Source organism: Catharus ustulatus, chromosome 3 (genome assembly GCF_009819885.2).
Source record: "Catharus ustulatus isolate bCatUst1 chromosome 3, bCatUst1.pri.v2, whole genome shotgun sequence".
Taxonomy (NCBI): domain Eukaryota; kingdom Metazoa; phylum Chordata; class Aves; order Passeriformes; family Turdidae; genus Catharus; species Catharus ustulatus.
In genome coordinates, this window is record NC_046223.1 from 72,279,329 (window position 1) to 72,293,202 (window position 13,874).

Sequence of the window (13,874 nt, forward strand, 5' to 3'; positions counted from 1 at the left end):
GGCACTCGTGAGCACTGGAAAGGAGATGCCTACTGTGGATCACAAAATTATGTGCAACTACTGCATCTGTGCAAGACCAAAGAAGGACTTTGCTTGCATTTTTGAATCTGAAGAAAAAAGAGTCACCTTCTACAGTAAAAAGTACATGCATATCTAGAGACGTCCTAATTTACGGGTCTATAGTGCTGTGGAAATATGCTATGTACCTATTATTCTCAATGTGTTCATAGAGAGCTTCTTTTTCTTTGCCAGGTACCGAGCCTATTTTAAAAACATCTTCCCTGCTATGGAATCTTCTTGCTTTCCTCTGCGGTAAGTTGAAAATGAGAAGTCAATACCATGTTGATAAAAGGCAGGATATCTGCTGTCATAACTTACAAGTGGCAGAAAAGGCAAGAGAGGAAAGGTCCTACCTCAAACCCAGATTTTATCTACATTTGTATGCAGATAAGAGCCAGGAGATGTAGGCAGTGCAAGGGAAAAACAATGGGCAGGATACTCAGCTCAGCTGTAGAAGTGGATAAGCGCAAGCCATTCTCCACAGCATCATCTGGGAAAAGTGTTCTTTTTCCTGGAGAAATGGCAGACAGCCGTGGCTGCACAGTAGCTTCCACTAGCCGAGCTGTGTCCCCATCCAATTCCTGTTCAGCAGATGTCCCCTCTGCCAGACTCCAATAACTGCCACCCTGTGCAGCAATCTGAGTGGAAAAGCTGATTAAACAGCTCTGGCAGACGGGACCAGAGTGGGGCATTCCCACCACCCAGCCACAGGTACCTGATTTAACGGGGTCAGCATCCCCACACACCGCTCGGGGCTTGATTGGGGACAGTGCTGATGGGAACATCCTGCTGGAGATCTTCACCATCGGCACCAGGAGCCCAGGGTGGCTCCTTCCTTCATCCCCCTTCCGCAGGCCAGGACAGAAAGGCTGACTATCGGCACACAGTGCTACTCAAACATGCACTCCCACTTGCCCTGTACCTGTGCTTTTTGGCTGTCATCAACACAAGACTTAAACCTCTCCAGCTGTCAGTTCATCACCTGGGCTGAGTGCCCAATTGCTATGAAAAAAAGATCCTGACCTTTCCTCAGCTGCATGACGCTATGTTTCTAAAAAGGAGCTCTTATTACGCACTTCTTCAAGAAAATATGCTTTCATGGGGGCTATTTAAAAGTCTGGCTCAAAGGAAGGAATGAACAAAGAAAAGCCACCTGTAACCAGCCCAGTTATCAGGCAAACCACATATCGAGGGACCAACACTGATCTGCAGCTCTAAACAATCATTATGGCTCATTCACATGAGACAGATGATTTGCAAAGACTCATTCTGTAACAAAACCTGTGCACTGCTGATCCAAGGAGGAAAGCACTGGGGAGACCAGTTGATGCGGGCTGTTCTAAAAATATCAGTTTGTGCTGTCATCTGGTGAGAGTATGTCATCCTGTAATCTTAGCATCTGCAGGGACAGCAAGTTTCTGCCTAATTATTGCTGCTGAATCACATGACAAAGCATGAGATTCTAAAAAATACATCTATATAAAACACCAACAGAAGAACACCCAAACCACAGGATAAGGCCACTGTCCTGGCTTCAGCTGCTTTACACTCACAACACAACACAAGCCTGTGGAGGCAATCCTGATTTTTACTGATCTTTTCCCTAGGTTAATAAAACCCCAAACAATAAACACAGATTAAAAACATACCAGAACAAAAAAGCCCTACTCCCAAAAAGAGTGAGCAATTCATTGTGTTTGTGGGTCAGCTCCCACTGTCTTCACACAGCAAAAGTCACAGCATCCCTACAAGCCCAGGACTGGCTGGCCTCTGTATGCAAGTGGCTTTGATGAGCTTCAGTGGGACCTCATGGGTTTGCCCAGATTTCCCCTCTCCTTCTCCCCAGCAGCCATGAACAGAAAGTTTTTTCCTGTGCCACTGATGTGTTCCCCAGCCACCGGAGACTGCTCAGGGCAGGGCTTCCTTGGAGTTGAAGGGATCCCCATTCCCCACAAAATATATTTTCTACATCGATATTTTTGTTCAAAGACTAAACTTGGCATGTGTGGAGTTCAACTAGTCACAAAACCACCTTTCAAAACTTGGGCTGGCAGAAACAACATTTAAATGTTACAAGTGCCACCACCTTAACCACGAGGCTAGTAGAAATAGAGCAGAAGAATGTGCTGCTCTTGAATTTCCTTTAGATTTTTTACAGGCAGACAGCCCCACCTTAGCTCTGTGTAAGAAACCTGGCAGTCCTATCCTAAGACCTCATTTTTGAAAATAAGAGAGAAGCAAGTGCAGTCACAGGTCACCAGGTAAGAGATCCAGTAACTCAGCTTTCACGGGCAGAAGTTTTCTGGCAGAAAACAAAAATCACCTTCTTTGTGGCAAATTCCACAGAACTCTCTGATTCAAATCTCCATCCCAATGGAAATCTCTCACTACCTATTTCCACTTTTAAGATGGTGTGGTAAACACAAAGTCACCCTCAGACCTATTTGTCTTAGGTATGAATTGTACATAGGAAAAGGCTGAACACCAATTAACAAACTGGCAAGTAGTCCAAGCTGATATGGACTAATGAAAGACTAACAGACCTTTTGTTAGGTTTCCTAAGATTTTTTTTTTTCACCAGAGATGTTAATCATCGAGTGTGAGCATTACATGATGTTGCTATTTGCAGCTTGTGTATTCTGCAATAAGAAAATGTGGGATCTAGATGATACTTGTAGAAAATGAGTGACTTTAACTGCTCTGTCAAGTACTTTACATGTAATTTTCAAATAAGTCAATGTGAGTCCAGCACAGCTCTGTTACAGAGCCCAGAGGCACCCTGATAAATTACACATTGCAATCTCTTTCAGAAGATGCAGCTTAGATAAGTTTTTCAGACTATGACACCAACTCAAGAAGTTCCTGTCCTGCTCGTGCTGAGCCTTTCTCCACCCCATGCCCAACCCTGCCAGCATTGCTTCCTGCATGATGCCACTGCAAACTGGATCACTGAAACAATCCAGGTAGAAGCAGCTACTTGATTGGGTTTTGGTGCTGGAGAAAACATCTGCCCATGCAGCAACTGCTCACCAGCTCCTGACCTTCCAGGCAGCAGCACATGCCCTGAATATAGTCTTCCCTGATGCTCTTCGGCAAAAGCCAAGTCCCTTGGGACTTGCCAGGTGAGACAGACCCCAGAGCAAAGTGCAGAGCTGTGGGAATCCCAGACTAAGAGAAAGATCCATTAATTTCCAAATAAAAGGTATTCTAGAGACAGGTGAGGGAATAGTGATGTCTATTTATTGCTAAACCCACTGAAATACCAAGGTGATGATTGTCTGAGTGGGTGGAGGGCATAATCCAGTGCTTTTGGAAAGCAGGTAGAGATGGAGGAACAGAGGCCTTAGGCAGTAAAAGAAGAAAAAAAATATGGCTGAGTGAATACAGCAAGAAAAGAAAAATATTTTCTCCATTCCTTCTTGGAAGAGACAAAAAACCAAACCAAACCAATTCATTTATATAACTCAATGAGGGTCCTCTGAAAGGCTGGGCATGGGCAACCGCACAGGCACAGGTTGGTGGGTTGGGATTGGGCAGGGTTTTTTGCAGGGACCATAGACAGGCTTGTGCGCAGTAAATGTGTACAGTCCCTAAACCTGCAATTGTGGCATCTCCTGCAGGGTTTTTCAATTTCCCTATGAAGAAACTGTAGTTGATTTTCTTCCAAAGTAAACCTCTCTCTATACCTAAATACGCATATTTGCCTTCTTTCTTTTCTTCCTGAAAACTGACTCCAATGTTTCTCTTATTTTTAATAGAAAACACAGCACCCACTATTTCTAGGTAGGCCAATAATCCATTGTAACTGCTTTTGCCTGTCTGCAAAACACACCTGGCTACCCTTGTGAAACGGATTTAGCATAAGCAATTGCCAGGTTCTTCTGCCAAAAGCATTCCCTGGTCTTTGGGGTTGTAAAGATTCATTAATGGGGTCATGAAAATTGCTGAGAGAATATTTTAATTCAGAGATCCTTATGCTGCAGTGGAGAAGTAACCAAGAAAAGCAATTCAGAATGATGGCATCTGATGTCATGTGAGAAGCCCCTATCAAAACACGAGATGCTCTCAGGGAGGCAAACTCTCAAACAGTGCTGCTTAACAGATGAGGAAGGGTGCATGATGAACCAGCTCAGCAGAAATCATCTGTGCCTGCACCTGATACCGCAGGCACCCCGCAGCAGCCGGTCCACTTGTCAGGGAGAGGGAGAGAGGCTTCCACAGATGACTGGACAGTAATCCGCCGAGGAGAGCTGTCTCGTTAATAAATCTGTCCTCTGCAATGAGACTCCGCTCACACAGATGTGTCAGTTCCTTTATTCAGAGGGAGCAGCCTGAAAAAGATCATGGCAGCTATGCTTTCCCTGGATGCCAGAGGCTGGGGTGAAGAGGCAGCAGGGAACATCAATGAGGAGGTGGGGTGCTGTGTCTCCTCTAAGCTGCCCACGCAAGTCCCCCTGCGGCAGCTGATACCTGCACGCAGCACGCAAAGCTATGGAAGCAGGAGGCTGCCCTATTTGCCTGTGTCAAGAAAAACTGTCAATAATATCTATTTTTTCAGGCCCCATTTGACAGATTGTACTGCTGGATGTTGTACAGCAATGAAATTCCTACAGCCTTTTTTTCACATTGTACAAAGAAAGTTTTTAAATCCACGAAGCTCATGCACCTGAAGGAAGAGAGAACTGGTCAGCATGACCTGCTGCAAACTTTTGCTTCCTCAACCTTGAATCAATTCTCCTTTTTTCCCCCTTGCTTTTCCTAAATTCTCCATTACTGGAACTAAAGAAGCCCCAAAATTCATCTGTGGCCTTGGCATTGCCAAGCTGCTGCCTTGCTCAGGGTCCATGGGACGCAGCGTCCTCTAGAGCCCTTCTCCGCAGCCAGTCTCCTGGCTGTGCACTGCAATGCTCTCACTAAGAGTGAGAAGATGTGCAAGAGCCAGAGGAAATCCTTCCATTGACAGAGAAGGGACTGTGCACACCAACCACTCCAACAGAGCACAGCAGCTTTGCAGATCGATTGAAAGGAGGATGCCTGGGCAACCTTGTTCTCCCTCACAGTAGATCACAGCACGTCTCCTGAGGTGCTCCGTACACACAGGAAACAGGAAAACATTCTCGAGGTTCACCACTGCTGCTCACCTACCACAAAGCTTCCCCTTGAACATCTAACTGTGAAACAGTGAATGAAAATGCAATTAAAGATGAAAAGAGAAAATTATACACTGTAAAGTCAAAGGACACTGACTCCTTCTTTTCGTCCTTCCCCTGGAAAATAAGAAAGCTGGAAGGAAGCTGTAAACTGAATGAATGTCTCATTTAACCTCACCACTGAGATGCTCTACATACTATTCTGAAGTTAATAGAACACTTTCAATAATTTATATCTAACCTTTTATCCTACTACATTTTGAAATTTACTCCCTTATACTAACAAATAAACAAAGGAGAAAGGGCACTTTGTGTGGCACCTGCCCTATGAGTCAGGGAATATGTGTGAGCAGGCAGAGGTATGGGCAAGATCCTGCAGAATCACAAAGGGATGACAGAAACAATGATTACAAGTCCCCAGCTGTGGAAAATGAACAAAGGAAAAAAGCATACCAATCTTGACAAAAATTAATCTGAAGAAGCTAACATTTAAAAAATATCTATGTCAGAACCCAAATCTACAGATACTCTCTTAGAGGAGTTCAAAAGAAAAGGGTATCTACTCCATTCAGGGGCAGGGGGAGGAGGACAACAGTCATTGCATACTTAAAACACTAAGTAGGCCAGGACATTCCTGAGACCAGGATCTCACCAATATATATATATATATATAATTCCTCCATTTGATACCTTTTTTGGCCAAGAAATACAATTTTACTAAAAAGTGAACCCAAACAACTTTGCTAGTGTTGCTATTGCCACCACAGGAGCACAGCTCTGATTCTGTCCAGATCTGTCTCACACACCTGATCCCCAGTGACTGCTCTGATCTTGCAAAGACACTCATTCTTCCTCCTCCCCTGCAGCAACACTGCTCCACTGGCTGCAGATCCCCTCACCCTATCCCTGTGTAACACAGCTTGGCTACATGTGGCATCAGCTGCAAGAAAGAATCCATCTGTTGGGACTTCAAAGAAGGCGAGTTAGAGCTCTGCGATTCCTAAAAACCACAAATATTCCACCTTGGTTTGCCTGATTTGTCATTAACATTTCTCATGCCTAAATTAAGAAGGGTGCTGAGCACCAGATGCGTGCTGACAGTGTAGCAGTCGAGCAGCTTTTATAGCTTAGCCTTGTTTCCCTCCACACCTCCACGTTTCTTGGTTGTGCCTGTTGCATACCAACAGACAGCAAGCCATCACAAGCCAAATTACTATTATTAGTGTGCACTAACTATTAAGGGATTGGTGCAAACTCCAGTAAAACTAAGGAACCAATTATTTTACCACATCTATGGGGCACTGACCTGTTTGCCCGTTTTCCCTGTTCTCAAAGATCCTTCAGCCTGGTACCCAACTCTGTGATGAAGCCTGTTTAGCACCAGTGAAGTTCCCCACATTCAGACTGACAACGTTCTGAGCTGAGATGAGGGAATCAAAGTTAAAATCCAGCCCATCGGCATCCATGAGTTCACTGCGGATAATGGACTCCATGTCACACTCCAGGCTCCCATTGAAAATGTCCAGGTCCAAGTCACTCGGGAATTTCTCATGTCCCATGACCGGGAGGTTCACGCTAGAGTACAAAGAGGAGCCTGACAGCGGGTCAGAAAGTGTTTGCATAGACTGATTGACAGGTGACTGCTGATGTTTGGTGGATCCCAAGCTGTTGGAGTCACTCAAGCCTATGTTACTGATGGAATTGGACAAGGCACGGCTGCCACTGAGAGAGGAGTTGTGGGACTGGTGCTGGTGATGGGACAGGTTCTGATTGACCAGACCGCCCTGGCTGGACTGAGCAGCAAACGACATCATGGGGTCGTTGCGGAGCATTATATTCCTGCGGGAATTCTGAGCGGACACAGCTGTGCTGGCTTGTGACATGAGTGGGTCAGACTGTGTCATCATGACATCGCTGTGACTAAGCGCATCAGAGGTGAGGAGATCCTGCAGCGTCTGGTTGTTGTAATGAGAAATGGAAGAGAAGGTGGCCTGCTTGTTCTCCTGAATTGTCTGCATGGGTGACTGGCGGAGGGAATTCAGGGACGACGGCCCAAACACAGCATTGTTGAAACTGCTTGATGGGGAGCCCAGCCCTGAACCTTTGGAACCATAAGGAAAACTGGAGCTTCTCTGCATCATCCCTCCTGTGGGTGACTGCTGGGAGGGAGGGAGTGTTATATTGTCCAAGAGATCATCCATGAGGTTATCAGTCAGTCCATCATTCAAGTTCATTGTCCCAGCCATATCAGTCAACCTAGGCAACTCCACAGTACATGGTTTGTTTACTGATGGGGACAAGCTCGACGGACTACTGTACAGCATGGGAGAAAGTGGAGCATCGTCATCTTGAACATCATCAAGTTCAGTGCTCGCCAGAATTGGTGACAAGCGGCCACTGATCGTACTGGCATTTGAATTTGTACGGGAGCGAAAATCCGTCCATGCATCCAGCTCATCACTGCTGCGGGAGGTGGGACTCCCTGGCCACTTGGAAAGTTGGGAAGGGCTGTCCTCACTTGCCTCCTGGGCTGTCTGCAGGGCTGCCTTTTTCTTGGCCGCCCGCCCTCTGCTCTTGGTGTACTTGTTGCTGTTGTCCATTGACACAGCGCGTCTCCGGGGCGCCTTGCCGCCTTTTCCACCATCTGGATTGATCATCCACCAAGAGCTTTTCCCAGTGCCTTCATTCTGCACCCTGACGAATCGGCTGTGGAGTGACAAGTTGTGCCGGATCGAATTCTGCAGGAAAGGAACAAAATAAAATGTCAAGATCAGCACTCCCCCTCTTTTACAACCCAAATCATTAAACCAACATCCCATGATAACAGCAACACAAATAAAATCCCTGGACCCTCCTGGACATCTCCGTGAATTTCTCTGGTGCTGGATATGGGAGGGCTGGAGTGTGACTGTGACATGGCAGCATCCTGCCGTAAAGCAAGCCCCAGACTCGCACTAGCTGGGCATTCCTTGGGTACATCTCTACATCCCTAAAAGTTTCATCTTAAGAAAAGGAGTGTGACACTCCTGCTAGAAAGGAGCTAGATGTTTCTCCCTTACTTTTGACTCAGGACAAACTATTACTATCAGTAATCTTGCCATCAGTTCCTTGAAATAAATACTGCAAAGGCACAGCAAAAATCTGGCCGGAGGGGTAGTCACACTCATCGCAGCCTCTGCAAATGTCTTTTTAATTCTTCATGGGCACGTGTGTTGTATATTTGTTATAATAATTCCAGAGAAAACTGCAAGTGCTGTTGCTCCTCTCCCACAGGCACTCTGTGCATGACTAAGCTGTACTTTCTCTCTTGATTAGAGGCACCAGAATTATGCCCATACGGCAGTAGCTGGCCAGCTGTCCCCTTGCTATAGTATCCTCACAGTCTTCAAAACATGATGTGACACAGTATGCAACGATACCCCTGTCCCCGTAAGCTGCTGGATACGGAGCTGTATAAAGCTGCTGTACTCAGCCAGATACTCCATGCTGTACAGGATGCTATGAAACACAGGGCTCTCAAGGGAGCCTGCACACAGCCTGCTCTTGAATCCTACCTGCTTGCACTAGTCAGCAGCATCAAACTGCCCAAACACCCCGTTGGCTCAAACCAATGATAACCCCCTGAGAACCAGAAAGAGCCTGAGAAAACCAGCCCATGGTACCCCCAGAGAAATGGCACCAGATATAAACCAAAATAACTAACATGAAAATCCCACCCCACTCATCCTGCTGACCTTGTGCTTAAAATATGGATCAAAGAAAGGAAAAACAAATAGTATTTGTTAGTGTGAATGCTTCCAGGTTTGGTAAACCAACATTTTTTTCCCATGTGGAAGTCAAAAGATTTTTGGAGCTATCCCATATTCCTTTCAAAAAAACCCTTGTGCTATTCCTCTAAGCTTAAAGAGTGCATAGTTCTTTTTTCTTAAATTTTGGCAATTACCAGGTATAATTACGAAAAGGATAAAATCACATTTGTCCTATCAACATCTTTTAAAAACACATAGTCAGCAAGACTGTAAAACAACCAAACCGTTCAGAACAACCGCCCTTTGTTTACAAAACACTGAAGAAACTCCAGATTTAATTAGGCAAAGAATGAACCAATCTACAAATCATCTACTCGCACCTCAACATTTGCATCCTGATGCTTGACATAAATAAACTAGAGATACATATAAAGAAGTACAGACCAGCTTTTTAAAAAACAATTATTTTCAGTACAAAATGCCTTTCTTTCCCCACTGTTGAGCATTGTGGTTTTTGTCAGATTGTGAAATGGAAAACATGCCTGAAGTTCTTGCACGCAGACAGCAGACATGGTTGTGATTATCACTTAATGAAAAGAGAAATCATATGGACCATGCTTCAAAACAGCAACTGTTATGTTTTAAACAATTTACACAAAGCAGCTGATCAGACTTTGCTGACATGCTCAAGAGGAGTTTGAGTCAGTGCCTCAGCTATAAACATGTCCATTTCTGAGGGACTATAACACCATCAAAATATGGTGGATTGAGTTGCACCATAATAGTTCTTCAGTCTAAGGAGGGAAAAAGCTTTTTATCGTTTAACTGATGACATTTTAACCATATTTTGAGTCTGGCAACAGTCTAACTTCTAATAACTAGGCACCACTCCTTACTTCCTCTGGTTTCTCCCTGTAAAACTGGCTGAAGAACTGATCTTTTTTAAAAAAAATAACCTTTCTTGATATTCCAGCTTGTACTGCACCTCTGCAGGTAGCTCTCACTCTCGCTCCCTGTAACTTCCAAGTTACAACCCCTTGCAAGAACATCTACATGGGGATTTCTCCATACAAAGTCCATGCCAGGTTTCAAAAGCCATACCAACCGTGCTGTTCCCCCTAAAAATGTTGGGTGTAATAATACATGGCATCATGACTCTTGCTAATGAAAAATAAATCTTAGAGACGAGAAACACCTGAGGTGGCATATGCAGCATGCCATGCACAGCTTCAGATATAAAAACACTCAGCCAAAATGCCAGCAGCTAACAGTTTTCAGCCTATAGTATTCTCATGAAAGGGCTTATTTCTGCTGCTGGTATCTATAGTAAGAAAGTATTTGGCCTAAAACCATGAAAAATTCTAAATGGTAAAACTGTGAGACAGGCACCTTTCAGGATGAGGGGATGAGGACTCCTGCATATGTGGATATGTATGTGCATATGTGTAATTTTCTTATTATTATATATTTTTGCTCTCTGTTGGTTTTACACAAATAATAAAAGAAGGTAACAATTCTTCTGCATTGAAAATTGGTGGTTATAAAAAATCCAAGCAGTTTGTTTTCCTTTACATTAAGCACTATGCCACTTATAATCCTGCTTCTGTTTTTCTTTGCTTTTCTTCTGCAAGAAAATTTTCTTAAGTATAATTATGGGCCAATTTATTTCTGTGTACCCCATCTCCACCCTCTGTTCAAATACTGCCTTAAAACCCACTTCTTTCACATAACCTCCCCCACTAACTTCCTCAGCAACAGCATTTGAGTTTTTTGGTTTCTCCTTCTGCTGGATGCCCTGCCAAATCAAATTAGGGCTGGATCCTATTATCCTTTCTCATGCAAGTTTTGCTACAGAAGCCACCAGGATTGACAATTCACATCAGTAAATGCTGTTGCACTGTGCTACCAGGTGGCAATCTGGATGGAAATAACTGTATTTTCTACCTGTTTTCTGAGCTGTCAAAAAATATTCCCATCTGCTTAAAAGATAGGAAAGGTATATGGGGACAATAGTTGCTCACAACCATGTGCATTACTAATATATGACCACGCCACAAACCATAAAGGAGGTGGGGAAGCAAAGAAAATACCGTTTATCATTTGAACCTACTGCTGATGAAATTAATGGGGATTTGTCTTTGACTTATGTAGGAGATAAATTAGGCCATGATGATGGAAACTTAAAACATTTTTCCATGCCAAAATGCAATGAGAAACTTTAAAAGATCCATAAAGGAACTTCCATCATCTGTCCTGGAGACCATATGTAGATGGGATAGATGCTAGCCAGGCTGCAGACAGCTCAGATACCACCAATGGGTACAACATATGGACTGTACTCAAGCAGAGCAAAAAAAAAAAAATGATGAGCTCCTCCCTTTATTACTGTTACTATTTATACTGGACTTGAAGAATGTCCTGCACTCTCCTGAAAGCCAGAAGACTGAGGGTCTGGCAGATAACATCTAGAGCATTGTGTACTGCCCTGAGGCCAGACCAGCTGGGTTGAAGTCCCCTTTGAAAGTGGTCCTGCAAGAAGAGGGACTGTCCCTGGAGACAAGGAAGACTCGGGGCAGAGGAACACAGGAGACCAGGCAGAACTGGTGTGAGCAGAGGGTGGTGCAGTGCTACAGGCAAGCAGTGCTGCTATTCTCCCTCTGATTAGGCTGATGGCACCAGGAGAAGGGGTGAGCTGGGCACCCAGAACAGCCAGGGCAGCACCACCAGGGCTTGTATCACTTTCTCCAAACTAAGGGACATGCTCTCAATTTCAATAAATGTTGATCCACTGCACCATGTTTTATTCAGTTAATACTCCTCGAGGGATCCAGCTACATTTTGCTTGCAAGAAAATCCCCTGAGATCAGCTACCATGTCCTAATTATACAACTCTTTCTCAATATTTTGATAAGAGTGGAAACAGGCAAGCTGACAGAGAGGACACTTAAACATTTCCAAAGTGCAGTATTCCTAATTTGATATAGACAACTGAATGAGTCTCCCAAGGAGGCTGGGTCTGCGTGTTATTTCAACACTCAGACCCAGTCAGACAACAGCAGCAAATGCCTGAGTTTTTAAAATGGAGAAAATTTCCCCTCCCTGTGCCCATTTCAGCCTCTTCCAAGCCGTGTTTACCTTGTGGAGCCTGTCCACTAACTCAGACACCAGCTGCAAGTGCTTCCACTGCAGTACAGAGTCTTTTTTGTCTGGAAGGAACATGTGGTATCAATTTATCATCCTCGACAACGCAACAAGGAATCCACTCGCTTTAAAAATAAAATGAGAGTTGTGTAACTTAACTCTTAAAAGTCCCTGCTTTTTTTTTTTTTTTTTTAAAGTCTAAAGATTAGCAAGATGAGATGCAGCTGGTGGCTGACGAGTCCAAGTTAGACACTAGTCTGTTTTTCTTTCAGTGTTTTGTAGTGAGTAGTGAATTTGCTATTTCAGATATAGGCTCCTAAACTGTAAAGTTAGGGCTAAAAATCAAAAGCAGTAGTTTGACAAGTAGGATATTAGGACACAGTGGGAGAAAAAAAAACAAACACTGTCTGCAGACCCATAAATGCTGCTAATGCTCACTTGGGAGAATTATTTTTATGCTCACTTTATTTTATCCTGTATTAACATATATAATGTTTTTCCTTCACCATATGAAGTTGTCTGGTGGCCATGTAGTAGAGAAAGGTATCAGATCTAACACCACTGAAAAGAAGCCATGAAAATAACTCCAGGTTATCAGCCTCCAGCTGAACAGAGAGAGTCCAGCTTCTCCAGCTCTGTTTGCTCACTTGAATTTCAGTTTTCAGCTTATGTTATGTTTCTCAAAATGTTGTCACATAAATCTTGTTTGGGATGAACACCCCTAGAGACAGCTTCCACCAAAAGCTTATTTTCTTTAAGAAAACCCTACTTTTTTTGCATTCAGTGGTTGATGAAACTGGAGTCTGTTAATAATTCAACACATTTAACCCATCTGTCCAGACCAGTGTCTGTGCCTTTTCACTGAGAAACTCAAAACTTGCTTCAACTATCAGTTTTCATAGAATCATAGAATCACAGAATATTCTGACTTGTAAAGGACACATCAGAATCATCAAGTCAAATGCCCAGCCACGCACAGGACACCCCAAGAGTCACACCATGTGCCTGAGAGCATTGTCCAAACATTTGAATTCAGACAAGTGATGCTGTGACCACTTATTTGGGGAGCCCAACCACCCTCTGGGTGAAAAATCTTTTCCTGATATCCAACCTAATCCTCTCCTTCATGCACATGCACAGCTTCATGCCATTCTCTTGGGTCCTGTCACTGGTCACCACAAAGAAGAGATCAGTACCCTCTCCTCCTCTCACGAGAGAGTTGCAGACTGCAATGAGTTCTCCCCTCAGTGTCTTTTTTCTCCAGACTTAACTGACCAAGTGACCTCAGTGCTCCTCACAGCTTCTCCTCAAGGCCCTTTGCCATCCTTGTGGGCCTCCTTTGGACACTGTCTAATAGCTCAATGTCCTTTTTACACTGTGGTGCCCAAAACTGCACACAGGACTAAAGGGGATGCTGCACTAGTGCAGAGCAGAGTGGGACAAGCACATTTTATATTTCACATATTTTACATTTTGTTTGCTTTACAGTCCCCAAGGAGATTCAGTTGCAACTAAGCAAGAAAATAGATGCAGTGGCTGAAGTTGCCAATCGTGTGCATTCCTGGTGAAAGAGATTTGCAAGTCTAGGGAAGTCTAGGGAAGCTGATCTTTAGGAAGTACCAACTATTGGTTCCTATACCTAGGTTCCTATATACCATCCATTGTTGCCTAGCTCCATAAGGCTGCAGTGCTACTCTTCTCAAATAACTTTGAAATCCCAAAGAGATCTCAGAATTTCTTCCTCTTTCCCATGAGTTTTTGCAAATCAGAAAAA

The 13,874-nt window shown here is 44.0% G+C and overlaps 1 protein-coding gene across 1 annotated transcript in view; it reads right to left on the reverse strand.

Moving 5' to 3' along the window:
• FOXO3 (forkhead box O3) overlaps positions 1-13,874 on the reverse strand; it is an 88,303-nt gene that overhangs the window by 8,273 nt on the left and 66,156 nt on the right. Inside the window, exon 2 of the mRNA XM_033055666.1 lies at positions 6,517-7,948. Coding sequence (XP_032911557.1) covers positions 6,551-7,948 — 1,398 coding nt within the window. The 3' untranslated portion in view covers positions 6,517-6,550. The remainder of the gene's footprint in view (positions 1-6,516; positions 7,949-13,874) is intronic.